Source organism: Pelecanus crispus, chromosome 3, assembly GCF_030463565.1.
Source record: "Pelecanus crispus isolate bPelCri1 chromosome 3, bPelCri1.pri, whole genome shotgun sequence".
In the NCBI taxonomy this organism is placed as follows: domain Eukaryota; kingdom Metazoa; phylum Chordata; class Aves; order Pelecaniformes; family Pelecanidae; genus Pelecanus; species Pelecanus crispus.
The window spans coordinates 95,589,921-95,617,619 of NC_134645.1; the positions used below are offsets into that span (position 1 = coordinate 95,589,921).

Here is a 27,699-nt window from a genome sequence, read left to right on the forward strand (position 1 = left end):
CATCCTGACATCGTGTAAAACTCAGAGCCTGAAAACAGGTACCGAGAGTCCCCCTGTGGAAAAAGTTAATCCTTTTCCTTCTCCTCCTCCCAAAAAATAGGGGTTCAAAGTAGGCAGTCACTAAGAAAGACAGTAAGCTACAAGATTAAGCTTTCATTCTTCTTTTTCTGGCTCAAGATATATTTCCTCATATCTGGTACAAAAGACAAAGCTCAGAATACCCAATGGCCAAAAGCAACAACTTTCCAGAGGAAGGCACAGTGAAGGGCTGTGAAGGGCAGAGACACCCCACTATCTTCCCCAGGTAACAAAGGGAGTGGTATATAAGTGTGTTCAAAGCCTTTTGTGGATGTAAACCCTTCTCAATTCTATATGTTGAAAAGATAATAGAAAATTAGGCTGACAGTTTTCACTTGCATTCAGCAGAAACATGAAGTAAATGCTTCACTAAATCAATGGAGCTCATTTATGTTAAAAGAAAACAGATTAGGCTCTATATTTCCCTTGTAATAATACCTTTGCTTTCAATGTTTTATCTTCTTTCAGTACATAATAGTCACTTACAGGAGTTTCAATTTCTGTTGTTTTCTCCAGCATTTTTACTTCACAATATTCCTCTGACTGTACAAACCTGGCTGTATGTATCAGAGAGTATACTTATGAAATTTGTAGGTGTCATCATGCCAGGGTCAGGGGAGGACAGTTACTCTGGAGGACAGAGTTGAATTTCAGTCTTCATAGGTTGGAAAGAAGGTCTTCAAAGAACATAAATAAATTCAATAATGATAACTGCAAAAAGCTATGTTTTGACAGAAGAAACACCAGAAACAGCAGCTGACAGGAGGAGGCAAGAAATCACCAAAACATCTTGGAGGAGTAACCAACATCAGTGCTAAAATCTGCAGTGTACAGTTTCTCAAACTGTTGTGATGGAGAAAATGTTGATGAATGCATGTGTGCTGCTTTTTAAGCCTCACAAGCTGAAGAGTTGTATTCCGTAAGGTGCCAGAATTGGCCTTCATCAAGTCACGTGAATCTCTGGCAACTACAGAAATAAGAAAAGAAAGAAGACTGCCCTTTTGAACAACCCCAAACAAAGATCTTGTCTTGGAACTATTTCTGTTCACTGGAGGAATTTCCTGGCTGGCAGAGACTGTTTCCTCAAGTATAATTTGAAAGAGTTGTCTCAAACATGAACTCAAGCCTGGTAAGCGGGTGATACGATGAGCCTCTCTTTAGTATAACTATTTTAATGGTAGGCATAACTCCAAAGAACTTGGGTTTAATTTGAAATTGGCAAGTTTAGAAGAAACCATGTTGAAGGAATGGCTTAATCAAAGCAAGGATGAAAACTAACTTTGCTTGTTCCATTAAAGAAGCAGGTATAGACTAAGTAAATTTTCTTCTAAGAAGAAAGGGAGAACTAAAAGGAAACACAATTAAGGAGGGTGAAACAATTTATATAAGGGGGAGGTGATTTAAAGAAGGTCTAAGTGAGGCACACCATCTGGATGAAGTTGCAGAAACTCAAATCAAGGCAATTAAGAACTGCAGAACAGAAAAAGACCCTTTCTGGCACACAATAGAAGAAAAAAGCACAAACCAGGAAAGCTACAAGTATGTAGCTGGGCAAAACTTCTCTGAGCTCTAAAGGGAAATATACATATATGGACAGCTGCTTAGAGAATGAAAACAAATACTGAAGGAAAACCTCTAAAATGTCATCCTTTGCTTTTCCTGGTTTTGTGCTTAGCACTATGAATAATTAAAAATATTTTAAAACTTGCTCTTTTCTCACTATTAAACTGAAGCAGAGTAAGATGCTAGTGTTAATGTAGTCCTTTGATTATCACCTGACTGTAGTTCTTAACTACTTCTCTCTCAAGCTCATCGCCGAAATCTGCGCAGGGACACTAAGGTACAGAAGAGAGTTTTTTAAGGGGTAAGAACTGAAGAAGCTGAAATTGAAGTCAGATTTGTGTCTGTGAGGGTGTGAAGTGACAATGCCTTAGCTCAAAAACAATCTAATTTTGCCCTTGCCTTTTCCCTCTCCTCTGTGAAAAGGTTAAATGATTTTTTTTTTACAGTACTGATCTCTCTGCACATTGTGTCTCATTTTGTCACCTAGCCGTCCAATATTCCCATACTCCTCATCTCACCTAGCACCCCCAGCAGTGTCAAAGGTTCCTGCTCACCTGTACCTCCCTCCTCACTCTTCTCCCCACTCTATTTTTTAGGTTGAGCTGCTTCTCTCCTTGTTGCAGGATGCTGAAGATAGCTAAAGGAATTACTACTGTGCAAGAGCTACAGGAGTTTCTGCATGTAAATACTGAGCTTTTAATACCCTTACTCAGACGCCACTGCTATTCTACCTTGCAGAAAAGGAGCACTGCAGCCTTCCCTTGCAGTCAGGAGTTTTGGAGAATGCTCTGCACTTCTGCGGTGTAAAACAAGTTATGACTAGGGCTTTCCACCTCTAAGAAGTAAACTTTGTTTTGGTCCACTTAGTTGTCCCTGCAGGCCAGACATGCTCATGGGTTGTGGAACTAATAAAAAAGCAGAAGCTGTAAGATTTTTTTTTGTTTGATGAAACAGTCATTCTGTGTCCTCTGTTCCCATACCAGCAAGAGATCTAGAGACTACATTCCCTTGTCTAGATCAATAAAATATGAACATATATTAATCACCCCCAAACCCATGGCTTTTTAAAACAGGCTAAGATGAACTGAATTTCAGATTAAATAATTTTATACAAATCTGAAGTTAATTCTGAAATTTCAAAGCTAGCTCCTTTGGGAATGCAAAGATAAACTTAATTACATTACTGATGACTTTCAAAGTGACTTACATAATGGAATTTCATAGATGTCTTTCGATCAAATTAAGGATTTACAAAGGATGAAACTTTTAGTGATGGCAGACACAGATAAGCCTGAGGAACTTGATGCTTTCTTTGCCTCAATCTTGAACAAGGTCTCCTAGGCCTTTCTGCTTAGTGAAGGTGTTCAAGGAGAGGAACTATTAGGAATAGCTGAAGATCAAGTTAGATTTTTTCTTTGTGAGATTTCAGCCCATATATGTCCATGGAATCAGGTGGTCTTCATCCATGGGTGCTGACAGAATTGGCCAATGTCCTTGCAAGGCCAAGGATAGGATGCATCTGGATGGGTGAAAAACCATGTGGGTAAAAAAATTATTTGCTGGTCAAGCTCACACTGTAGCGGTTAATGGGTTGTACTTTACCTGGATGCCTGTCACAAGTGGAGTATCACAGGAAGCTATCCTGGGATGTGTCCTGTTTAACATCTTTATCAGTGACATGGAGGATGTCATGGAGTGCACCCATATCAAGATGACACCAAACTGGGGGTCCTGGTCGATATGCTTGAGGGCAGGGCTGTCATTAGAGGGACCAATGCAGGCTGGAAGAATGGGCTGACAGAGACTATGAAATTCAGGAAGGACAAGTGCAACGTGTCCAACCTGGGAAGGAAGAGCCCCTTGCAATGATACAGGCTGGGAGTGCCTGGCTGGGGAGCAGCTTTGCGGGCAAAGCCCCCGGGGGCCCTGATGGGTAGGGAGCTGAATGTGAGCCTGCAGTGGCCCTGGCAGCAACAAGAGCCAACAGCATCCTGGGCTGGGTCAGCAGGAGCACAGCTCTAGGGAAGGGATTACTTCCCTCTACTCAGCCCTTGTTATTCTGCATCTAGGCTACTGCTGCCCATTTTGGGCGCCCAGTAAAACTGATAAACTGGAGTGTGTTCAATGGAGGGCCATCAAGATGGCTGGGGTTGGAGCACCTGTGCTGTGAGGTGGGTTAAGGGAGCTGGGCTTGGTCAGCCCGGGAAAGAGATGGTTTCAGGGGGACCTAACAGCAGCCTCTGGTGCCTACAGGGAAGGTATCAAGGGGAGAGAGCCAGACTCTGGGTGGTGGGAAGACTAAAGACACTGAGCATAAAATGAAACAACAGAGGTTCACGCTGTACATAAGAAAAAAATTTTTCACCATGAAGACAGTCAAGCAGAAGAGTAGGTTATCCAGAGAAGTTGTGCAGTCTCTGTCCTTGAAGATTTTCAATACTTGACTGAAAATTGAACCAGCAACTGACAACTTGGTTTGACTCCACAGCTAACCTTGCTTCCAGCAGGAGGTTGGAGTGGAGACCTCTTGAGGTCCCCTCCAACTCGAATTCTCCTATGATCATGTGAACATCAGCTGAATGTTGCACCACAGTAAACTACAAAGTGTTACTCTGTATCAGCTAGTAATGCATAGATAACTGAAAGAAAAAATTAAATACTATTACAGGATTAAAATAGGGTACAATTTCATTTCCACTATTACCAACATACACAAGCAATAACTACCTCAAAAAAACCCCAGTAAATCACAAACAGATTATAAAAAGATTCCAAATTAAGTTTACAAAAACATCCTGAGACAGTTAACTTCAAAATCCCACCCACTGCTGTCATTAGTAGGCATGTAAAATTCTTTAGCGAATAGAACAGTCAATGGAGCAGCACTAGAATAAAAATTTATTTTCCTTGTCTAATAATTTTTCCACTCTCATAAAATGAGACACTCTAGCATAAAATTCTTTTTAAAACAGATGGAGACAGGTACAAAACATAGTCACCTGGGAAGCTAAGAATGTGGCAAAGTAACAAATTACAAAATCATAAACTGCTATTAGGCTTCTAATTAATAAGCATGCTAATTCAACCATATAAATATATAATTCAACCATATGTGTGTGTATACACATACACACACACACACACACACATATATATAAAAGCCTGAACAATTTGCATTTGCAGAACATTAGCACTTTGCAAAATTCTGAAGTATATATATTTACAAAAAGGAAATCAGCAAGACAAAGAAATATCCTGGAACTGTTAATTCTAAAACTGTAAGGGTAACTCAGGTGAAACACTCCTGAGAGCAATGACAGGTCAGACCAAGCTTGGGTTTTTTTTTTAGTGTTTCCTATTCTTTAGGTCTATGGCATGTTATGCTCAACACATGGGACTCTCAGATTATGCTTTTGAGACATCTAATAGTCTCCACTCAGCAAAGACCATATGTACTTTCTCTGGATTTGGGATTCCTCTCTGGAGGCCAGATATGTAAAAGTTGGATGTCGACATACCTATTTAGTAAGTACTTTAACGCTTAGTTAAAGTCCAAGCTGCAGGAAGTTTTCTTTCAACCGGGTTGCAAATCCTCACCCGTAACAGCTAACTCCAGGGACTGGGTCAGTCATCCTGTTTTATTTCAAAACTAAAGACAGCGATGTTTACTCAAGTTACGCCCAACAGTCACTGGACAAGAGCAGAAATTGTCTGAAGAGCATGGACTGAAACCTAGGATTTCCTACCCCTAAAACCAGCCAAGTTATCACATGGGTGGGATTTAGTTCTTACATTAAGACACCTAAATGCATGTTCGTGTCAGTGAGCTACATATCTAAGCTCATACTATCATCACTGCTCGATTCAGTTGCTAAGCAGACACATTTAGTGAGCACTAAAGATGCTCCAGGGTATGAGAGGCATCTACATGGGGAGAGAAAATGTGACACAGGACTTACAGAAGATCCGCAGTCCTTTGGGGTAGCAGCTGGAGACCGAGCCCAAAACATTAAGGGTACTTTGTAAGTGTTTCATAGCTTAGACATCCCAACCACAGGGAGACATCTAAATGCACATCTACCTTTGTGCATCTTCATCTTGAGGCAAGTCCAATCTTGGCGAAAAATCTCTTCAAGAAACATGAGACAACAACCTGCCTAATAACTATTCTCGTTGCAGAGGTTATTGCTCCCACCAAAGCCAAGATATGCTCACTAACGTGGTTCAACTGCGCTATTTAATTTTGCACTGAAACACGTAAGGAGAGCCCAGGTGACCAGTTAATAGCACTTTCACAGAAAGGCTAGTGTGTGTCTAAAGTGCTATAATGGCATTACAAGGGGAACCCTCACTCTGCCCCAGCACATTCAAAGCTGCATAACAAACTGTTTCAAATCTTTGTCAGAGCTAAGTGCCACATAGTTATTCCATCTTTGGACACAAAACCCCCTCTTACTGTATGCTGTGAAAAAGATTTCAAAAATCAAGTCAGCAGTTACTTCAAAACTTATCAAGGATGCATGTGTTTCCCAAAATATCCATTGCTCTTCCAGTGGCCTAGAGACCTTGCTGGTGAGAAAATGCCACAACGTGCAAAGAAGAAAATATGTGTCCCTTTGTGCCCAAGTTGCTCTACTAGTAACAAAAATATTTTTTTCCAATAGATCAGCAAATATGCAGTGGTGTGCAATCTAGTGTTGAAACTGTTCTTTAGAACAGGAGTCTTGAAACAATACACATTTTGCTATTATACAGGTTCCAGTATCCTCCTGTGTTTTGTGTCTTTTCTTTACAAAATACTTTTGAATGAAGCTTTTTTAAAAAATGAAAATGAAAAGTATTATATCAATTAAATACCAGTTCTTTTTGCTTATTCCTTTTTTTGCTCTTTTTGTAATCATGCTTTCAGTGCTGTGGAGGAAGGTAGAACTACTGATCCTCTACCTTAATGAAACAAACAAACAAAAAGTAAAGCAGTAACAAAAAGGGCATAGTAGTTCCTGAGTGGCTACCAAACTTACATACTTATTTAAATTTATTTTCTTTAATTTGGCTAAACTTATCTGATTTTGTAATGTGAATATTCAGGAACACTTCTTTTACAACGCAAACATTTCTGTTGAAAGAAAGTTTGCTAAAAGAAAGCATTAAACAAATGTTACCATATGACTTACCAAATATGAAGTTTAAGAAACAGAACAGTGGCCAGTGTCTAAACAAGTATAAGAATCGATCTGGGGAGCCAATCCAACATCAAAGTAACTTGTTTTGTAACTATTAATATATTTTACATATATAGAAAACAAAGGTTTATTATCTGAAATAAATGCATTCAAATTAACAAGATAAATTATTTACAGTATTAAAAAAGTGGTGTTTCTGAGAATTTTTCTGACTTAAAAATGGATCTGATGAAAAAACTGCAAGGGGAAGGATAAGGACTAATGCTAAAAATGTTTTATATTTATGGTGAATATGCACTACTAGGAGACATAACAAAACTAAAATGTTTATCTATTAGAAAAAAATGCCATTCATCATAAGAGTTACCCTCTAAATTTATCAAAGAATCTGGATCATTTAAAGTATTGTTGAACTCATATTTTAATGGCCTTTTATGTTTAAGATGATTTCTGTTAAAATATGTTACTTTAATTATTACTATAATTCCATCAGACAGAAATAAAAATTTAAAATTCAGATCATGTATAAGGGGATTTTATCAATATTAATTAATTTTGAACAGAAAGGTTTAAAGTAATCATTAAAGGGGTTAAATTTATTCAGATTAGATCTTTGAAAACACTAGTCAACTCACATGCTGTGCCTATACTTGTGCATACACAAGAAAAGCCAAGCAGTATACAATGAATGTGAGAAAGTTGTAAAACTGAGCACCAGATTTTATTTTGCTCAGGTAATGACTCTTTTGATTAAATCAGAAACTAAGTCTGTCCTATAAGAATTTGTAGTGATAAGTTACCAAGTTTAAAAATAAACATTTTTATTTCTGCCAACCAGCCATTGTCTCTAAAGCACACAGAAGCTACACAACTCCTAAAAGACAGGCATTAGTTTCCTAACTTGGAAGCTCTACACACACGTTATGTCTGGACTTCAAAATTCATAGCGCTTATTTTAAACATCACCTGAAACAACTTTCTTTGTTGCCATTTTCACTGTGTATGCAAACACCAACATATTGTTTCCCATTGAGAAACAGCACTTATTCAAAACGGCAGCTGGATTATTACATTTTTTCTCTTTAAAATTGGAAATGAATTGCATTATCTCTGAAACTGCTGTATAGCATAGTAGTTTAAAGTAAATGTTTTCCAATAACGACAGTTTTCCTGTCTGGCTCAAAAATTTTCCAATGCAATCTCACCACAAATGCACTGTTAAAAAGCAGACTGCTTGTTTTAATCAATTTGTATTTGATCTGAGTTCAAAAGAACACTCACTCTCCATAAATATAAAGAAAACAAAGGGAATTCATCTGAGAGGTGAAGAATAATTTGATCAAGGTTCTCCATAAATTTGATTTTTTCTTCTCCATCATAGTCTGAGCTTGAAACATTACTTTCTCCTGTCTCATTTTGAAGAAGTTGTTCCACAGTCATGCACAAAGGAAAAATATTCTCATACTGGGTAATGTCATACATGGCCTGGATCTGGGAATAAAGAAAAATCAATACATAAGCACAGTGTGAAAAATGCTTCAGCAGCCCACCATCTCAGATGACAGTTTAAAGAAAAATGTTAAAATTTGCAGTAGTATTTATATAATGAGAATGGCTATACACTCAGTATGATTACTTCTAAGAAATGTTTTCCTTTTTGTGATAACAGCCAAACAACTAACTCTACCATCATACTACCAAATGAAAAGTCAACGTAACCTCCTGTTCATGAGTCAGAGAGTCTTCTCTACCTAATTATCCATAGGCTGCGACATACAGATAAGCAACATCTACATATAAACAACAACAAGCGCTTTGTTTGTTTTAGGCATATAATTAAAATTGGTGGATTACTGTTTTCTGAGAAATAAAATAACAAATAAAAAAAGAATTTTTTTTACTCTCAAATACAGTCAATCAACTATTCAAGTGACACCTCTAGAAAGCAAATAAAAACTCAATCTCAACAGAAAATACACAAGTCAGTACTACATATCTGAGTCAGTTACAAAGTGGAAGAGTCAGTTTGTCAAATAAGCTCACTAACCAAACTGCAAATTCATTAAAAGCCTTACAGCTTTATCTAATATAAATTTACCTGCCCTGTGTTTGGAAACTGCAATTTCAAACTGAAGCTTTCAGAATCTCTGGTGTACACAGGGAATAACTGGTAAGACAAAACTTTAAACCTTGGGCAGCTGTCTCTCTGGAATGAAATTCTGCGTCCTCCTTAACGGCAAAATCTACCAATAATATGAGATGACCTTGTTCTGAAAAAGGCTGCAATTACAGTAGCTAGATGATCAGAACCAAAATGTAAAATCATAGCTGCTAAAAAATTAATTAGACATTTTAGAAAATGGACCAATAGCTCTAGCGAGCCTGAACAACTGTTTAGGCTTGTGGTACAAAGCCAGATGGATCTAGGATTCGACAGGGGTCTATGAATCAGTATCGATTCATTTTACCCCCCTTGAACTGCACACTACTAGACTTTCCAAAGCATGATATTTATTACATAATAGTTGTTTTTACAAACAATGTAAGTCATTTTTGATTCCACTAGAATCTAACAAAAAGACAGCACTTTGCATTCCTCAGGTAAGGCTGCTGCTATCTACCTCTGCAGTAGGTGGTGGCTCAGGGATTGCTCACTTTGTCTTTCTGAGCTCGTAGTTCTTAAACCTAAAATCTGTGTTTGAAGCTCCCTAGGGTAACCTCTCACCTCAGGGACAACACTAAGACACCATAGCCATCCTATTGCAAAGCCTCAATGTAGCAAAGTAATTTTGCTGAGTTTTCTAGACATCTTGAATATTAGGTTAATTGCTGAAAAGTATTACCCCAGCCTTGCACGCTACAGTTGTCTCCCTGGAACCTGGTGAGAAAAATCTGCCATTCAAAAGCTGCTGCCAAGAATTCAATATTGACATTCTTATCACAACAGACAGCAAAAAATATAAAAGGACAATAGTAAGTATTTGCATACTTTTGAAGTCCAATTAAATCAAACTGCATAATTAGGGAAAACCTCCTTCTAAAAAAGAGGTAACAAGACAGGCTGTTTCTTCAAATACCAAGCATCTGACTCTAGGACAACCATGCCTATGCACTGATTGTTTTGACTATTAACTAACATTGGTGATAAATGTATTTATTTTACTTATTTGACTAAATTACAGCTTTCTAAGTTGAGAAAATAACTGGTATTAATGATTTCCTGGATTTCTAGGGAATAGATGATTCTAAAGGCCTATAAAGTCTGCCCTTAAGACTTTCAGTGTAGCAGTCATCTGATGAAACACAGGCATCAACAAGCTGAGATAGTTATCCTTGGTTCCTGGTTTAGTCAACAGAGGGAAGCAGGGGGTGGGACTCAGTTCCTTGAATGTAGATATCTGTTGCCATTTTGGATGTCCAAGGGTATCCAAGGCATGTGCATGGGTAGAACTTTAGATAAGAGTCAGCAGCTGTAAGCCAGGAGTACCTTAGGGCATCCAGTGTGATATTAGATGTCTGAGTTTTGGCAACTCAGTCTTTCAGGATGTAATTCATCCCATTCTAAACTAGATCCTCAGATGTAGCATGTCCTGAAACTCTTTAGAGTGATAAAGTATGACTGTGCCCAGAAAAATGGCTATGTAGAAACATAAATTGAAGTTCTATGCTTTTAGTTCCTGTAATTTGGATATTAGAAGTACAACATTAAAAGCAAAAACCTTTGTTTGATTATTAAGTGTTGGCCTTGTAAATTCGCTTAGATCTTCCTTTCGCATGAGGAATCAATAGAAAATGTTTTAGAAGGACAAATTATATCACTTCACTTATCCCCATAACCTCAGGCTCTTCCAAGCAGTTAAGCAATTTTGCTACTTTCAGTGGATCTTGAAAAGTGCAACTAATTGCAACTTAGTAATCTATCTAATTGATTATGGATAATAGAAACCACAAGCTAACGAATTCTCTTTCCTCTGCAAATACTACTGCACTAAAGGAAAATGATTTTAGCCACACAGAACTTACTTTGAACAGAAAGAATAAGTCTGATGTAAGGAGGAAGTATTTTTTGGAGGTAATTGCTTTTCAGGGGACAAATGCACCTTGAAATATTGTTTTATAAAACCAGAAAAAAAAAAAAAATCAGTCTAGAACATTTTCTGGCTCAAGGCTTATTAACCTTTCCAACCCATTTAATAATCTGAACAAAATGTGTCTCCATTTCTTTTGTTAGATGTCTTTTGTAGCGCTAACTGATGCAATTGCTACCACTGCAAATTTATGCCACAGAATTTGCAGAGGAATACCTTTACTGTTACCTAATGGTGCAGTCAGATAACAGACCTATTCATCTTGCTCACCAATGTGTGTAAGTGGGTAGCAGTGTATGTACACGTACACACACATATGCACAGCTAGTCCATCCAGAAAGTTCAGAAAGTATGTCTGTAAAGCAAACCTTACATATAGACTACAATTCCAGAATATATTAATACCAACTTTAAATAACCTTAACACTAACTCTGTTTTTCAGAAAGAATTTTAAGATCATCACTCTTTTTACAGATCAGATGGGTGTACAATATGGGTTTTGGACACTATTTTTTTGTGAGATCAGTCCTAGCCCATTTTTCCTCACCTTTCTTAGCAGTAAGATGCATTTTGCACGCACCGCAGTTTTGAATTTAACTTTTGAAATTATTTTCTTATTATGATTTCTCAATCTAAACAAACTTTCCAAAGTTAAATAATTTATTAAAAATGATTAATTATATAAGACTGAGTTTTACATAAGATGGAAAAAGGGGGTACAAGGATCTCCTGGCTGGATTTGAGTATCTGTTAATCAGAATTCATATATTTACATCACCAAGTTCAGAATGCAGGAAGTGTCAAAGCTTTTGGCTGAAATCAATTCTCCAAGCTTCTTCTACATTACAGGGTGACCACCTGGAAGAGCACACATATTTACTACATAATCTCAAAGCAGGGAAGAAGTTCTCTAAGCTGTCTTCTCTACAATGCTATCAAAAAACCCAGTACTAATACGTTAAAGGAAACTGCTTAAAAATGTACGCAGCAATGACAGTCAGAATGCTAAGAAGCCATCTGTGTTCCAGGTCCCTCGGCCTTTGTTAACTTCCTCTTTGCAAAACAACAGATCAGATGGTCCTGGATCAAATTCCAAGCTGCTGCTCGCTTATAGGACAGATTTGGAGTTGGGGTCTTCAGCAAAATTTTAGACAAAAAGTAGGTATCTAAAAGCACAGAATTAATTGAAGTAACCTTCACAGAATGGTGGATGTAATTCCTGAAGATTATTTAACCAGATTCAGAAAAAATCCCAAGTGATATTCTACGTGCAATTTTTGCACTTGGAATATTTTTGTTTTCATGACTTAGTGGTTCATGCACATTTATATCATTTATTCAAATGCTCTCCATAACAGCAAGATGAAACAAGAACATGAGAATAAATATTAGCTTTGACGAAATTCTCTACAATTCTTAAGCCATTTACCAGACGCAACTCATATTTCTAGTGATGCAGTCTGTTGAGGCTGGGATTTTCACATGCAGAAGACTGATGCCACCTTCTGAATGTAGGCAAATAACTTTTATTCCTTTTATGTCTCAAAGGACCTACAGAATGGAGACAATACTTTACCAGTGCAAATACAAATCAGATGAAAAGAAAGAGATTATGTTCATGGCAACTAGTATTTGCTTCCATGCAACTCAGATACTTATGTAGGCTATGGACAAAGCATCAGCAACACCGGTATGCTTTCTGGAGTAAGCCAGAAACATTTTTCTAACTAACTGTTTCTAACAGAAACACTTTTCTAACTCAGGAAAACTGATTTTTGGTTTAGAATGGATTGTTGAAATACTGTAATTTCTGACAAAATTAAAACAATTAGAATTAATCTAAAAGCACCATTATGTTTGATTAATGACAAAAAGCTTTCCTCCTTTTCTATCCCCCTAATAACACCTGTTTAGGCTTTTTTAGTCCTATGAAGATACCAAGTTTAAATGTATATTGCAACAAATAATTATACACAATATAATGCTATACAAAATACTGACATACTGATACAAATTTGAATCAAACTGGAAAGATGAGTGTTTATACACCTCTGCTGTTCAGAAAGTGATAAAATTGACACTGGCTATTTTAGCAGAAAAGTGTTCTGCCCAAATCTCCTCAATCCATCATATTCTAACAGTTTTGCTTCTTGTAAAGTTTTTCTTGCAACCTTTGCCACTTCCATTTCTTGGCAAACTTTTACTATTCAGCAGGGACACAACTTTCATGCTAGCAAGGTGTATTTTCTATGTCCCATTCTATTTCAAATTTCACTGAAATAGCAAACGTTAAAGTTGGCATTTCTCTTCCTTTACATGCATGTTTTTCAGAGAAGCATAAAGGGAAAACCAAAATAAACAACAGGAACTTCTAAAGCCTGGCTAATATTACCTTTCCACGGAAGCAGAGGCAGTAGGAACCGCAGCACTGCCAGCTGCTGGGCTGTGATCACTTAGTAGTTAAGGAGGACGGAGAACAGAACAGAACCAAATGTGCCATCTAGCCATTTCTAGCAAAAATCTCCCATGGCCCATCCCCTGCTCAGGGAAGCAAATGGAGCCAAAGCTCCTAGAAATTCTTTAGAGCAGGTAAAAGCAGGCAAAGAGCATATATCTACCTTGAAATAGTCTATCACCACCAACGCATCATCTCAGCAAATAGTCCCAGTCCCCTTGCTTTCTTGCAGGACGCTGCTGGTACAGGCAGGTACATGTGCAGACTGAATTCTTGGCAAGAAAGTGAAGATTCATGGGCTAGGAGGCCACCAAACGAGTGTAAGCTGATGTCCCATGTAACACGGACATGGGACTCACCCAAACTACTTCAAACTGTTTGAAATGGAGCATGCCTGTTGGAAAATGTCTAAGCTTGGTTTACACGTTTCTAGAGGCACACAGTCCTGGGTATGCTGTTTTAGGGTCAATTACCCTAACTATTTTTTTTTAAATTTATTTTATTTGCTGCCTTGACTTTCTGGAAATAGGAGGGGCTGCTCTATCTAGAACTAAGAGGAAGGTGGATCTGGGACTAAACAACAAGGCAGTGACAAGCTAAACACAGCCATTGATGTCCACAGAAAAGAAAAAAAGTATTTCTGTGCTCACTATGCCTGTATATAGGAAGGATGCTTCTCTGAAACTGTTTTCAGTATTTTAACACTACCGTTGTCCTAACAAGTACGCAGTTATAAAAACAAGTCCCTAAACGGAGAGATGTTGACAACATCACTTTTTAGGAAAAAAGTTTCTAAATCTTCATAATGAAAAATAAGAAGGAAGTGACTGGCTGGAAACACTATCAGCAAGTGATCAGCATTTAGTAAATTTTGTGGTTGCTAAGGTAATGCGGACAAACCTAAGTTTTCAGTAAAATCAACACTGGTTTACTCTACCCGTCCAGTCTGAGTCAGAGGTTAATGGAAACATATTTCAAGAATGACTGAATTGTTTCCTCAAGTGTCAATACATTCTCATTTTATGAACAAAGAAGATTAATTCTCACAGGGAATTGTGGTCTTGACCCTTTGTTTTTCCTCTGAGAAATCCCTATCCAGGCTACTCATGTATGTTTGGATAATAGGCATTTTACTTCAAAACAACATGGAAAGTCTTTTCACTGGATGTTTCACAAGCACGTAAATAACCTCTACATGGATCATTAAAATTTACAAAACCAACAATACCCATCATATAAGAAAGCACACAGTAGGATAAAAGAGGTTATCTCTAATTGCTGTTTAATGTTTAAATAACAGGCTGATAAGCATCTCTAAAACGTTTAAGGCAGGCATGCATGAAAGACTTTACTAGAAATCTTTTTGTTCTGATTTTAATACTATTGTATTTGGTTAAAAGGTAATTACCTTACAAATTGCCATGACTCAGGATTCCGTTTGTAGCTGCTTAGCATTTCTCTTTAAATGCTTTTTGTTTTGTGATTCTGAAATGCATATTTCCCTAACATCCCTCCCAGTAATCATAATCTTCATTAACCACATCAACATTCACCTGCCAAGAAAGTTCAAACTGATTTACACTCCCTTTCAGTACCTAAAGCAAAATTCATACCACCTACAATTCCTTATTTAAATTTATAACCCCCCCAAACTTTCAAAGTATTTTGATCTTTTATTGAATGGGATCTGAAAGTCTAGTTGTGTTGTCTTCATTCATGCTATCACTTTCTTCTAAAGGAGTTCCCTAAGATTCAATAATTCTGCTTACTGATCAAGACCAAATGTGCCTGCAGAAAGGGTCAAGGAATTACTAATGTTTGTGAAAGTTAAATTCCAGAGGAGGTACCATCAGCTAAACTCTTGGAACAAATGAATCTGCAGCTACAGAGTGTGCAGTGACTACGGTCCTGGGTAACATTTTGTCAACAACACTTTAGATGTCCCAACCAGCCTCATGCTAGAGAGGTTTCAGAAGCAACAGTAAGAATCTTGAGAAAATGGTGTCTGCCCAGACACAATAATTTGACATACCCTGAAAAATACTTCTCATAGCAGAGAGCACAAGCATTTTAAATTCCATCACCCAAGGGGAAGACCCTTATCCCTGAGATATCTATGCATTGTGCCTCTTCCACATATCATTTAGCAGGGTCATCTGTTACTAGCTCTTAATATGACACACTGAATTACAAGAAATTCCCAAGCCATCTTAAGCAACATTATTCTTACCTAGTAATATGATTTCTATAACATATTGTAAGAAATTAAATATACTAGAAGTAGAGCATTCAAGCTTCCATTTTGGAGTAAGAATTAAAACAATTGCCTTGCAAATAGCATAACAAAGACACAGAAAGCTTTAAAAAGTAAATTCTAATTCCCGTTATCCTGTTAAAAAAAGCTAAAATATGAGCCACTATGAAATCTCATTTAGAGAGAACAACCAAAAAACGAATGTATGAACCTTCTTGGGATAAGGAGAATTTATAAACCTATTTTACTCCAATCTACAAGGCACAAACGTCAGTTGTTACTTCTATCATATATGTTATTTTCGAAATCTATTCTAGAATAAAAAAAATGAAATTCTTCACAAGCTGAAGCATGAAATGTGTTGGTTTTTTTCCCTCCCCCCCAAAAAAAGAATCTGAAATAAAGATTGTGGAAGTATCTATCATAGTATGGGTCCTTCCAAATCAAATGGGCTACTTAAGCAGATTTCTAATTAAAAAAAAAGTAAAGTTCTAGACCAGACAGTTGCATGCAAAGTGACAGTGCATGCATGGAAAAGACCTTCAAGATCATCCAGTCCAACCATTAACCTACACTACCAAGTCCACTCTAAACCAATCAAGGGTAGACCAGACTAAACCATGTCCCAGAGTGCCACATCTACCCGTTTTTTGAACACTTCCAGGGACGGTAACTCCACCACCTCTCTGGGCAGCCTGTTCCAATGCTTGACAACCCTTTCTGTGAAGAAATTTTTCCTAATATCCAACCTAAACCTCCCCTGGCGCAGCTTGAGCCCATTTCCTCTTGTCCTGTCACTTGTTACTTGGGAGAAGAGCCCAACACCCACCTCACTACAACCTCCTTTCAGGTAGTTGTGGAGAGCAATAAGGTCTCCCCTCAGCCTCCTCTTCTCCAGGCTAAACAACCCCAGTTCCCTCAGCCGCTCCTCATAAGACTTGCTCTCCAGACCCTTCACCAGCCTTGTTGCCCTTCTCTGGACACACTCCAGCACCTCAATGTCTTTCTTGTATTGAGGGGCCCAAAACTGGACACAGTATGCCAGGTGCGGCCTCACCAGCGCCGAGTACAGGGGGACAATCACCTCCCTGCTCCTGCTGGCCACACTATTCCTGATACAAGCCAGGATGCTGTTGGCCTTCTTGGCCACCTGGGCACACTGCTGGTTCAAATTTCTCAGTTATGAACACTTCAGTATTAGAGAAAGGTTTTTGTTGTGTTTTTTTTTTCCTGGTTGAGCAGGAGGAATTGCCTCCATTCCTGTAAACTCACAGGAAAACAGAACTGTGGGAAAGTGTGCTGGGTTTGGCTGCTGTAGAGTTACTTTTCTTCATAGTAGCTAGCATGGGACTATGTTTTGGATTTGTGCTGGAAACAGAGTTATTAATACAGGGATGTTTTAGATATTGTTGAGCAGTGCTTACACAGAGTCAAGGCCTTTTCTGCTTCTCAACCCACCCCACCAGCGAGTAGGCTGGGGGTGCACAAGAAGTTGGGAGGGGACACAGCCGGGACAGCTGACCCTAACCAACCAAAGGGATATTCCATACCATAGGATGTCATGCTCAGCAATAAAAGTAGGGAGAAGACTGGCAGAGGAGCCGCTGCTTGGGGACTGGCTGGGCATTGGTTGGTTGGTGGTGAGCAATTGTCTTAATTTGCATCACTTGTCTTTCTTGTGTTTTATTTCTCTCTCTTTGTTATTTTACAGTTTTTTATTATTATATTTTATTCCAATCATTAAACTGTTCTTCTCTCAACCCACAAGTTTTCTCACTTTTACACCTCCAATTCTCTTCCCTCCATCCAGCTGTGGGGTGGAGAGAGCAAGTGGCTGAGTGGTGCTTAGTTGCTGACTAGGGTTAAACCGCAACAGTCCTTTTTGGTGCCCAACATGGGGCTTGAAGGGTTTGAGATAATCTCAGATTGACCAGAGGGTATTAGAAGGGATTTGTATCTGTTAACAGTTGCGGGTCACAATATTGATTCATCTGTTCTCGATAGTAGTTTATCTGATCTGTGCCATGCTCTTTTTTTTTGCTGTATATGTTAAAGATCGGTGTTGGCTTTTTCAGTTTGCTGTGCCCTGTGGTGATTAGTGATGTTTTGCCTGGGAGATTTGTTATTAAAACACTGACCTTGAGCTTTATCTGGTATTTGGGCTCTGTACTGAAGCCATTACTGTACTTTGGGTACCATCTCATGGAGACAATTAACAATTATACTTCCTCCTCTGAGAAGTTTTTTGTGGAGGAAATAACAAAAGGGCACCTTCACTACCTTCTTCTCTGATTTTTCTCCCTCGTTACAATAACTTCTCAGTACCTTGAACACCCTTGGGTAGTTAAACTATTTCTAAGGAAGTTTTCTAAATAACTATTTCTAAGGAATACTGTTTCACTTTTGTCTAAGGTTAACAAGCAATTTAAGAATATGACCCCGGCTCCGTGAGAGTATGGTCATGGCTGGCATGGCATGTGGGAGAATATGGGTAGGTATCTAGAGAACTTCTCAACTCCAATGGTCTGGAACTTCACTCCTGAACAACTACAGGATCCTAATGAAGTGACAGAAAGTTTGGGGGAAAAAAAAAAAAATGCTGTGGCTATTCCAAAGAGGCACAACTTACCACACTGTGCTGGGCCCTGGCCAGCATCTACCAAACACTGCTCAATATTATGCAGCACCCTCAGGGAGAAGAGAGGGAAAACATACCAACAGACACCATGGCTAAACCAGACACTATATCAGTCACCCCTATAACTAAAAAGAAACAATGGAAGCGGAAGTCAGCTCATTTAGTAAGGGATGAAGAAGCTTCTCCTAAGAGGGAGCCGGAAAAAGAATCAGAAGAGGTAACCTGTTCTGCAGCACAGCAGTCACAAGAACAGGAGGAGGAAGAGACTGAAGTTATAAATGAGACAGAAACCACACGATCCTTATTCCTAAGTGAGCTGTGAAATACACAAAAAGATTTTAGCTGTCAACCAGGTGAGCTAATTCTCAGCTGGTTAGTCTGCTGCTGGGATATTGGGGCCAGCAGTCAGGAATTAGAGGGTAAGGAGGCCTGGCAGCTGGGATCCCTCGCTAGGGACAAGGCCATTGACAAAGGGATTGGAAAAAAGGCAGGAGTCCTCAGCCTTTGGTGGCAACTCCTGCCAAGTGTGAAGGACAGGTATCCCTTCAAGGAAGAACTTGCAAATTCCTGAAGGAAATGGACAAATACTGAGTAAGGTATCCAGTATCTGAGGGAATTAGCTGTGTTGGAGGTGATCTATAACAACCTGGATGATGCCCAGGCATCCAAAGACCCCAATGAAATCCGGTGCATGTGGTCCATGTGGCAAAAGTTTGTATGAAATACACGGACGTCATATGCCCACACCCTAGTGATAATGAGCTGGACAGACACAGGGGCACCAACTATAGATGAACTGGCCAGACAACTCCGAGAATACGAAGACAATCTTGCTTCCTCCACGTGGGCCTGTGTCTCGGCTGTGGACAGGCTGACCCAAAAATGTCTGAGCAAGCCGAGAAGGATAGGTTTTCCTCATGCTATTAAGAGTCAACTTTTTTCTTTTCAAGAGAAAGGGTACTGCTGGTGCACACCAGGTGCAATCCTGTGGTTCTTCCTGCGTGACCAGGTGGAGGACATGACGAAGTGGGATGGTGAACCTACCTGGAGAGTAGAAACTTGGGTACCGGAACTGCAAGGAAAAACAACAGCCAGAAAGCATCCATCCAGGAAAATTACTGCTCCAGGGTCTGTTGGGCAGAGTAGAAGGGCTGGTCGTACTTTTGACTCTGATGAAGGGACTTCTGGGATCCACCCGAGTATTGAGGGAGCTGGTGGAGGAGCTCGCCAAGCCATTCTATCATCTATCAGCAGTCCTGGTTAAAAGGGGAGGTCCCTGATGACTGGAGGCTTGCGAATGTGACACCCATCTACAAGAAGGGACAGAAGGAGGACCCAGGGAACTACAGGCCTGTCAGCCTGACCTTCCTGCCACGGAAGGTTATGGAGCGTTTCATATGGAGTACGCTCAACAGGCATGTGCAGGTCAACCGAGGGATCGGGCCCAGCCAGCATGGCTTCATGAAAGGCAGGTCCTGCTTGACCAACCTGATCTCCTTTTATGACCTGGTGACCCACCTGGTGGATGAAGGAAAGGCTGTGGACGTCATCTACCTGGACTTCAGCAAAGCCTTTGACACAGTCTCTCATAGCATTCTCCTAAGGAAGCTGGCAGCTCATGGCTTGGATGGGTGTACTCTTCGCTGGGTAAAAACCTGGCTGGGTGGCCGAGCCCAGAGAGTAGTGGTAAATGGAGTTAAGTCTAGTTGGTGGCCGGTCATCAGCGGTGTTCCCCAGGGCTCAGTTTTGGGGCTAATCTTGTTTAATATCTTTATCAATGACCTGGATGAGGGGATTGAGTGCACCCTCAGTAAATTTGCAGATGACACCAAGCTGGGTGTGAGTGTCGATCTGCTGGAGGGTAGGATGGCCCTGCAGAGGGACCTGGACAGGCTGAACCGATGGGCTGAGGCCAACTGTATGAGGTTCAACAAGACCAAGTGCCAGGTCCTGCACTTGGGTCACAACAACCCCATGCAACGCTACAGGCTTGGGGAAGAGTGGCTGGGAAGCTGCCTGGCCGAAAAGGACCTGGGGGTGCTGGTCAACAGCTGGCTGAATATGAGCCAGCAGTGTGCCCAGGAGGCCAAGAAGGCCAACAGCATCCTGGCTTGTATCAGGAATAGTGTGGCCAGCAGGAGCAGGGAGGTGATTGTTCCCCTGTACTTGGCACTGGTGAGGCCGCACCTGGCATACTGTGTCCAGTTTTGGGCCCCTCAATACAAGAAAGACATTGAGGTACTGGAGCGTGTCCAGAGAAGGGCAACAAAGCTGATGAAGGGTCTGGAGCACAGGCCTTATGAGGAGCGGCTGAGGGAACTGGGGTTGTTTAGCCTGGAGAAGAGGAGGCTGAGGGGAGACCTTATTGCTCTTTACAACTACCTGAAAGGAGGTTGTAGTGAGGTGGGTGTTGGGCTCTTCTCCCAAGTAGACAGCAATAGGACGAGAGGAAATGGGATCAAGCTGCACCAGGGGAGGTTTAGATTGGATGTTAGGAAAATTTCTTCACGGAAAGGGTTGTCAAGCATTGGCACAGGCTGCCCAGAGAGGTGGTGGAGTCACCATCCCTGGAAGAGTTGAAAAAACAGCTAGACGTGGCACTCTGGGACATGGTTTAGTGGGCATGGTGGTGTTGGGTTGATGATTGGACTGATGATCTTAGAGGTCCTTTCCAATCTTAATGATTCCTAGTTTTTACTTTCATTAGAAATGATCCAGCCACCAAGCCAGGAGGCGTGGGGTTGCTACTCTACCCTTAATTGGTTTAATGGTGGACTGCTAATGTTAGGTTAATGGTTAGACTGGATGATCTTAAAAGTCTTTTCCAACCTAAATGATTCTATGATTCTGTTTTGCAGTTATAAAAATCAAGTAATGAAGACTCTGTCCAGGAATAGAGGGGCCCTGCCTTTGGCCAGGTGGTGGAAAGGGACAACTGGGTTTACTACACTGTGTGGATTCGATGGCCTGGCACATCAGCCCCACAGGAGTATAAAACTCTAGTGGACACTGGTGCACAGTGTACTCTAATACCATCAGATTACAAGTGGGCAGAATCGATCTGTATTTCTGGAGTGACGGGAGGATCCCAGGAACTGTCTGTGTTGGAGGCTGAAGTAAGCCTAAGTGGGTATGAGTGGCAAAAGCATCCTATTGTGACTGGTCCAGAGGCTCCATGTATCCTTGGCATAGACTACCTCAGAAGAGGGTACTTCAATGTATTTCAATTACTAAACTGCTCTTATCTCAATTCATGAGTTTTCTGACTTTTACCCTTCCATTTCTCTTGCCCCCATCCTGCTGGAGGCAGAGGGGGAGTGAGCGAGCAGCTGTGTGGTGCTTAGTTGCCAGCTGGGGTTAAACCATGACAGAAAGGGGAGGAAACTGGCTTGTCAATTCAACTATAAAGCAAAAAGCCCCCATGTTTACCTCCCTTAGATGTATGCTTCCCTCCAAAAAGGAGCCTTAATACAATTTACATTGACTTTCAAATCCAATCAGTCATAAAAAAACTGACAACAGACTGCACCACATACTCTGTTCTGACTCACCTTCCACCCCATCTTCAAAGTCCTATTTGGGACTTCTATTTCTTTATCCATGTTCTGTTTAGCTTTCAGGGAGGAGGACGGATGATAATTTAGATGTGGTTATGAATAAGCTGCTTAATTACTAGTGGAAACTGAGACAATGACAAAGACTGAGACCTTTAGCAAAAAGGCGAGAGGTAACACGTTCATAAGTGTAGGAGTACCATACGCAATAACTGTATCATATAACAGACATTGTTTGTTGAAATAAGAAATTATATTCTTATCCTACAGGAAATGTCATAAAGTATACAGCAATGCTAGTAATCTAAGCAAGTCTTGAAAATAAACATCATACATATAACATTTTTCTAGGTAAAGAATGACACTAAGGTAATAAAATTTTTTAATAACAACAATAAAAAGTCCTCTATTAATTAAAATCACATCAGAAAACAATAGATTGCTGAAAAATACAGCTACATTAGTTTCAAAAGATTTATTGACAGAAGTTTACGTATCTTTAGAAAACACACAGAAGTGCTGAAAATAAACAGCAATCACTTTGCTTTAGTGGCTGTAACAAACACCATCCTGACAGTAATGCAACATACACGCTTATTAGTACTTAATCATAATTCATTCATTTTGGAAAAGAAGCTTTTGAACATGCTTTTCATCTCACAAGGCTTTTTCTGCTTTTCTAAAAGCATGATAACCTTGCTTCACATTCAGCTTGCTTACTAAAATCATCTCTTCTAATACTAGGGATGGAAAGTATCAAATGAAACTAGCAAGTGGTAGATGGCTGGTCTGAAAACAAATCAAAATAGTAGGTTATCCCACAACATGCATTTAAACTGCTTGCCACAGGATATTGTGAAAGCTGAAAGCTTGCATGGGGTGAAAGGAAAGTAAATAGCCATATGATAGTGAAATCCACTGATACACACATAAAACCAGTCACCCCCCACCTTAGAGAGCCCAGGTTTCTGGATACTGGGGGAATGTTCCTGGAAACATCTCCAAACTCTTCCCTAATGTCTAATATATATATATATATATATATATATATTCTGCTTCTGTCAGAAGCAGAATATTTGACTTCTGGTCTGACGGCATGGCCCACTGTCAGAAGCAGAATATTTGACTTCTGGTCTGATGGCATGGCCACTCTTGTGTTCTCTATCTCCCAGTCTACTTTGCTGCCCTATCCACTACCAACATTAAGTTACTTCAGAGGAGAAAATCCCCTTCCCTTTTCCAGGCAAAGTAAAGGTTGTTTTCAGCTCAGGAAGCCTGCAACCCATGGCTCCATATATGCACCACAAAATTCTTCAGCTTCAGCAAGTTCCTCCAAAGCCAGAGACAGAATCCACCACTCCAGGTTCAGAATCACACAGAAAAAAAGCCTGAACAGAAGAAAACCTAGGGGGTTTTGGACTAACTGAAAATGCAGTATGTACTCAAAGCTTGCATTTGCCTTCTGCAAAAGAAAATAGAAAAGCCATGAAAAACAAGACAAAACACCTAACAAAGAGCAAGAGGAGTGATTCCAGGCACTGATCTATGTGAGAAAATGGACAAAGCTGGTTGGAACACAAGCCTAAGATTTGTAAGAAAAAAAGTGACATCTGCTTTCTGAATCACTTTTATCCAATCAATCAAACTCTCTGTATATTTTTCAGAAATAAAAAAGGATAATGCTAAAGAAGACAGGTTTCCTTCCAATTATACAGTTATTTTTCCACTTCCGTAGTTAGAGGCTGAATATTGCATGACTGTTCAAGGCAATGTTCAACTAAACTGACCTGTGGTTTAGGAAGTAGTGTTTTATTTATCTACTTCTCCTTCCTCTTGTTTTGGAAAAAATCTTACATTTTATTGTACAGAAAAATATCTTTAGGAAAATATTTGTATTTCATATAAATATAAGGTTTTCACAAACTAGTTGCCTAAAATGGATGAATATTTCCCTTAGATATGACTATGAAACAAGACAACAAAATATGCTCTTTCAATGATTCTAGCATCTGCCTAAAACAACAGCTTTCCACTACAATATGCCACCAAATCCCATAACTTCCTCCCAACTTTCAGACAATACCATCAGAGTCTTCCAAATTTTAACTGGAAGACTCAAGAGGCATGGTACGATATCATAGTTTTGTGAAAATTAGACAGGATAGACAAGCAGTGCTACTTTCTTAATATATTTACAAACGTGGAATATGTATGTAGAATAAATCTTGAATGGATTAATAGAACTTAACAATATGAAAATGATGTTGCTTATTCAGCTTAAATATGTGAGAAATTACAGAAGAAAATATTTAATTGAAAATCATACAAAATATAAAATATCATGAAATCATGCATACACTACACTGTATCTAAAAGTTTATATACATACTGTAAAGCTTAATTTTAGAAGCAATTACTCCTTTGACTAAAACATGACAAAACTGAAAATGGAACAGATTCCTTCCTACAATCTTTTTACGCTTTACAGAAACTAAATGGGTACTGACTGTGAGCAAATATAGTTTATTTTTCATATTTTACTTTTCCATTAATTTTCCATTACACTCTTCTGGAAAACCCCAAACCAGTAGTTTTCTAGACATTTTCACATTTTTAATTTGTTTGTTTGTTCTTTTCAAATGCTACACCAGCACAGTAGTGTAAAGAGACAGGTTTTTAAGAGCTTCAGAGCAGCAGTTTAGAACTTGTGACTGTCACAGTGAAACCGGTGCTGGAGAACAGTGATAGGCAGTTCAAGATTGGCTCTCTAAAATTCAGCATGCCAGGAGTAACTCTAAAGACAGTTACATTTAGAAAGATCCTTTTGAAACCGAAAATCTTCTGCAGCTTGTATGAAAATTGCAGCATCCTGACAGAACACAAAAAAGCAAAGTAAACTTGAAAGGGATTAAACTATAAATTGACCATCAGAAGCCAACTAGTTTTCCTTTCAGTTCCTGAAGCAGGAAAGAATGCAAAAAATACACAGGAAGGATTATGTACAGGAAAATGCTTATAATTCTAGAAGTTATTATAACATCTGAAACAAATCATGGAAGAATTATTGAAGTAAGATCTGCGGTCTGAGGATTATTATTATTATTTAGTGAAATATACCAGGTCATACCAAGCCAACCCAAGTCCAAGAGCTTCCTATAGCTAGGTCTGGAATAGCTTGACTCCCATTCAAGGTAGTTTAGGGAAAGTTCTCTGCTATGCAAGTCACAGTTTGTGCATGGCCGAACCTGTCATCTGGATTGTTCTGAAAATCTCAAATGTGTCAGCAGGCACAACTGGTCTTAACTAAAGGAAAAGATTCTGGAGAGTGCAAAGTTGAGCCAAAATTTGGATCTATAGCACCACCATTTTCAGCAAGCACACAGTCATTTACAACAGGCCTCATTCGTTGTGCTAGCAGGACGCAATCGAGAAATTATGAATCTGGGAATGCCACAATTTGAAATGACCTGAAAGAAAGCTGAAGAAAATTTAGGAAGATTTACATATGGCAAGACAAGCACATGATTTTTCATTCTTTGGTATCATTTCTTACGCCAAAACTTCAACACAGCTCAGTAACACTACCTAGAACTGACAAGTAGTGGAGAGATACAGACTCATTTAACCTTCATAGAATCTGTTTGAAAGATAAGATTCTGCAGTTGAATCGGATACCTAAGAGCTGACTACCCTAGCAAAACTAGATGATTTTATCAAATGGCTGTGCTAAGCCAAAGAGTTAAGAACAATAATGCTAGAAATGACCAGAAGTGCATTCTATTGCACCAAGTGCCCCAAAAGGAGACTACTGCACCCAAACTACAGAGATATCACAGAAGTTTAAAGCAGTTAAGTTTGAAGCAGGAGCATCAATTCAAGAAATAATTAGAAACAACAGCCCAACTGGAGCTCAAATTATGTTCGAAGTCACAAAAGATCTAAACAAAGCCCAATGAAACAGCACCTGCATTGAGAAACCTAAAAGATAGTGTTGCAGGCAAATGACTGAGGTGTCTGGTGGATCTATTACAGGATGCTGACATAAATGTACCTGCAGGGACCTATATGGGACCCTGATAACAGTTAGCAAGCTAAAGTTTCTAGAAACAGATTGTCATTTATGTGAACATGGGATGATAGCTGCATAAAAGAAGTGTCATAGTATCAAAAAAATCAGCCAGCGAATAACATAAAGAACTGCAGCAACAGAACGGTCTGTCAGTCTGACACCACTGCAAGTCAAGAACTGCATTTGGTGGAACTGAATTTTGTAAAAAAAGAATTCAAGTACACCTTTCAGCTAAGGTCATGATGTCCTCTAATGGCCTGAACCAGACACAATATTAGGTGAATTACATCTGAAAACCTCTCCTCAGTCTTCCTTAGCAGTTACATGTCCTGCCATTCCCTTCCCTGCTGCACTCCCATCTACATCCTTTCGGCTCTTCTCTATTTTTCCCTCCCTCATCTCAGGAAACAGAAGGTAAGATAAAGCATCCCACTGGCATGACCATGTTCTGGGCCACAGAATCATAGAATAGTTTAGGTTGGAAAAGACCTTTAAGATCATCAAGTCCAACACTAAACCACATCCCTAAGCACCACAGCTACAAGTCTTTTAAATACCTCCAGGGGTGGGGACTCAACCACCTCTCTGGGCAGCCTGTTCCAATGCTTGACAACCCCTTCTGTGAAGAAATTTTTCCCAGTATCTAACCTAAACCTCCCCTGACTCAGCTTGAGGCCATTTTCTCTTGTCCTGTCACTTGTTACTTGGGAGAAGAGACCAACACCCACCTCACTACAACCTCCTTTCAGGTAGTTGTGGAGAGCAATAAGGTCTCCCCTCAGCCTCCTCTTCTCCAGGCTAAACAACCCCAGTTCCCTCAGCCGCTCCTCATAAGGCCTGTGCTCCAGACCCTTCACCAGCTTCGTTGCCCTTCTCTGGACACACTCCAGCACCTCAATGTCTTTCTTGCACTGAGGGGCCCAAAACTGGACACAGTATTCCAGGTGCGGCCTCACCAGCACCGAGTACAGGGGGACAATCACTTCCCTGCTCCTGCTGGCCACACTATTCCTGATACAAGCCAGGATGCTGTTGGCCTTCTTGGCCACCTGGGCACACTGCTGGCTCATATTCAGCCAGCTGTTGACCAGCACCCCCAGGTCCTTTTTGGCCAGGCAGCTTTCCAGCCACTCTTCCCCAAGCCTGTAGCGTTGCATGGGGTTGTTGTGACCAAAGTGCAGGACCTGGCACTTGGTCTTGTTGAACCTCATACATTTGGCCTTGGCCCATCGGTCCAGCCTGGCAGATCCCTCTGTAGAGCCTTTCTTCCCTCAAGCCGATCAACAATCCTGCCCACCTTGGTGTTGTCTGCAAACTTACTGAAGGTACACTCGATCCCCTCATCCAGACCACTGATAAAGATATTAAACAGAACTGGCCCCAATACTGCACCCTGGGGAGCACCACTTGTGACTGGTTGCCAACTGGATTTAACTCCATTCACCACAACTCTCTGGGCCCAGCCACCCACACAGTTTTTTTACACAGTGAAGCATACAGCCAATTTTTCCAGGAGAATGCTGTGGGAGATGGTGTCAAAGGTTTTACTAAAGTCTAGGTAGACAACATCCACAGCCTTTCCCTCATCCACTAAGTGGGTCACCTTGTCACAGAAGGAGATCAGGTTGGTCAAGCAGAACCTGCCTTTCATAAACCCATGCTGACTGCCATGAGTGGAACCACATGAATCTGAAATACACAGGAGTTGTATTTCATCAGTCACCACAAACTCTTTTGCTCTTAATGTCTATGAATTCTGAATCTGAACAATGTAATTTTTTTTTGTTTGTTTGATTTGAACTTCCTACAAGAACAT

The 27,699-nt window shown here is 39.9% G+C and overlaps 1 protein-coding gene across 1 annotated transcript in view; it reads right to left on the minus strand.

Annotated features, from left to right (window-relative positions):
- Positions 1-8,063: 8,063 nt before the first annotated feature.
- The window catches only part of MEI4 (meiotic double-stranded break formation protein 4), a 102,790-nt gene continuing 83,154 nt past the window's right edge, over positions 8,064-27,699 (minus strand). The window contains exon 5 of the mRNA XM_075707730.1: positions 8,064-8,315. Coding sequence (XP_075563845.1) covers positions 8,064-8,315 — 252 coding nt within the window. The remainder of the gene's footprint in view (positions 8,316-27,699) is intronic.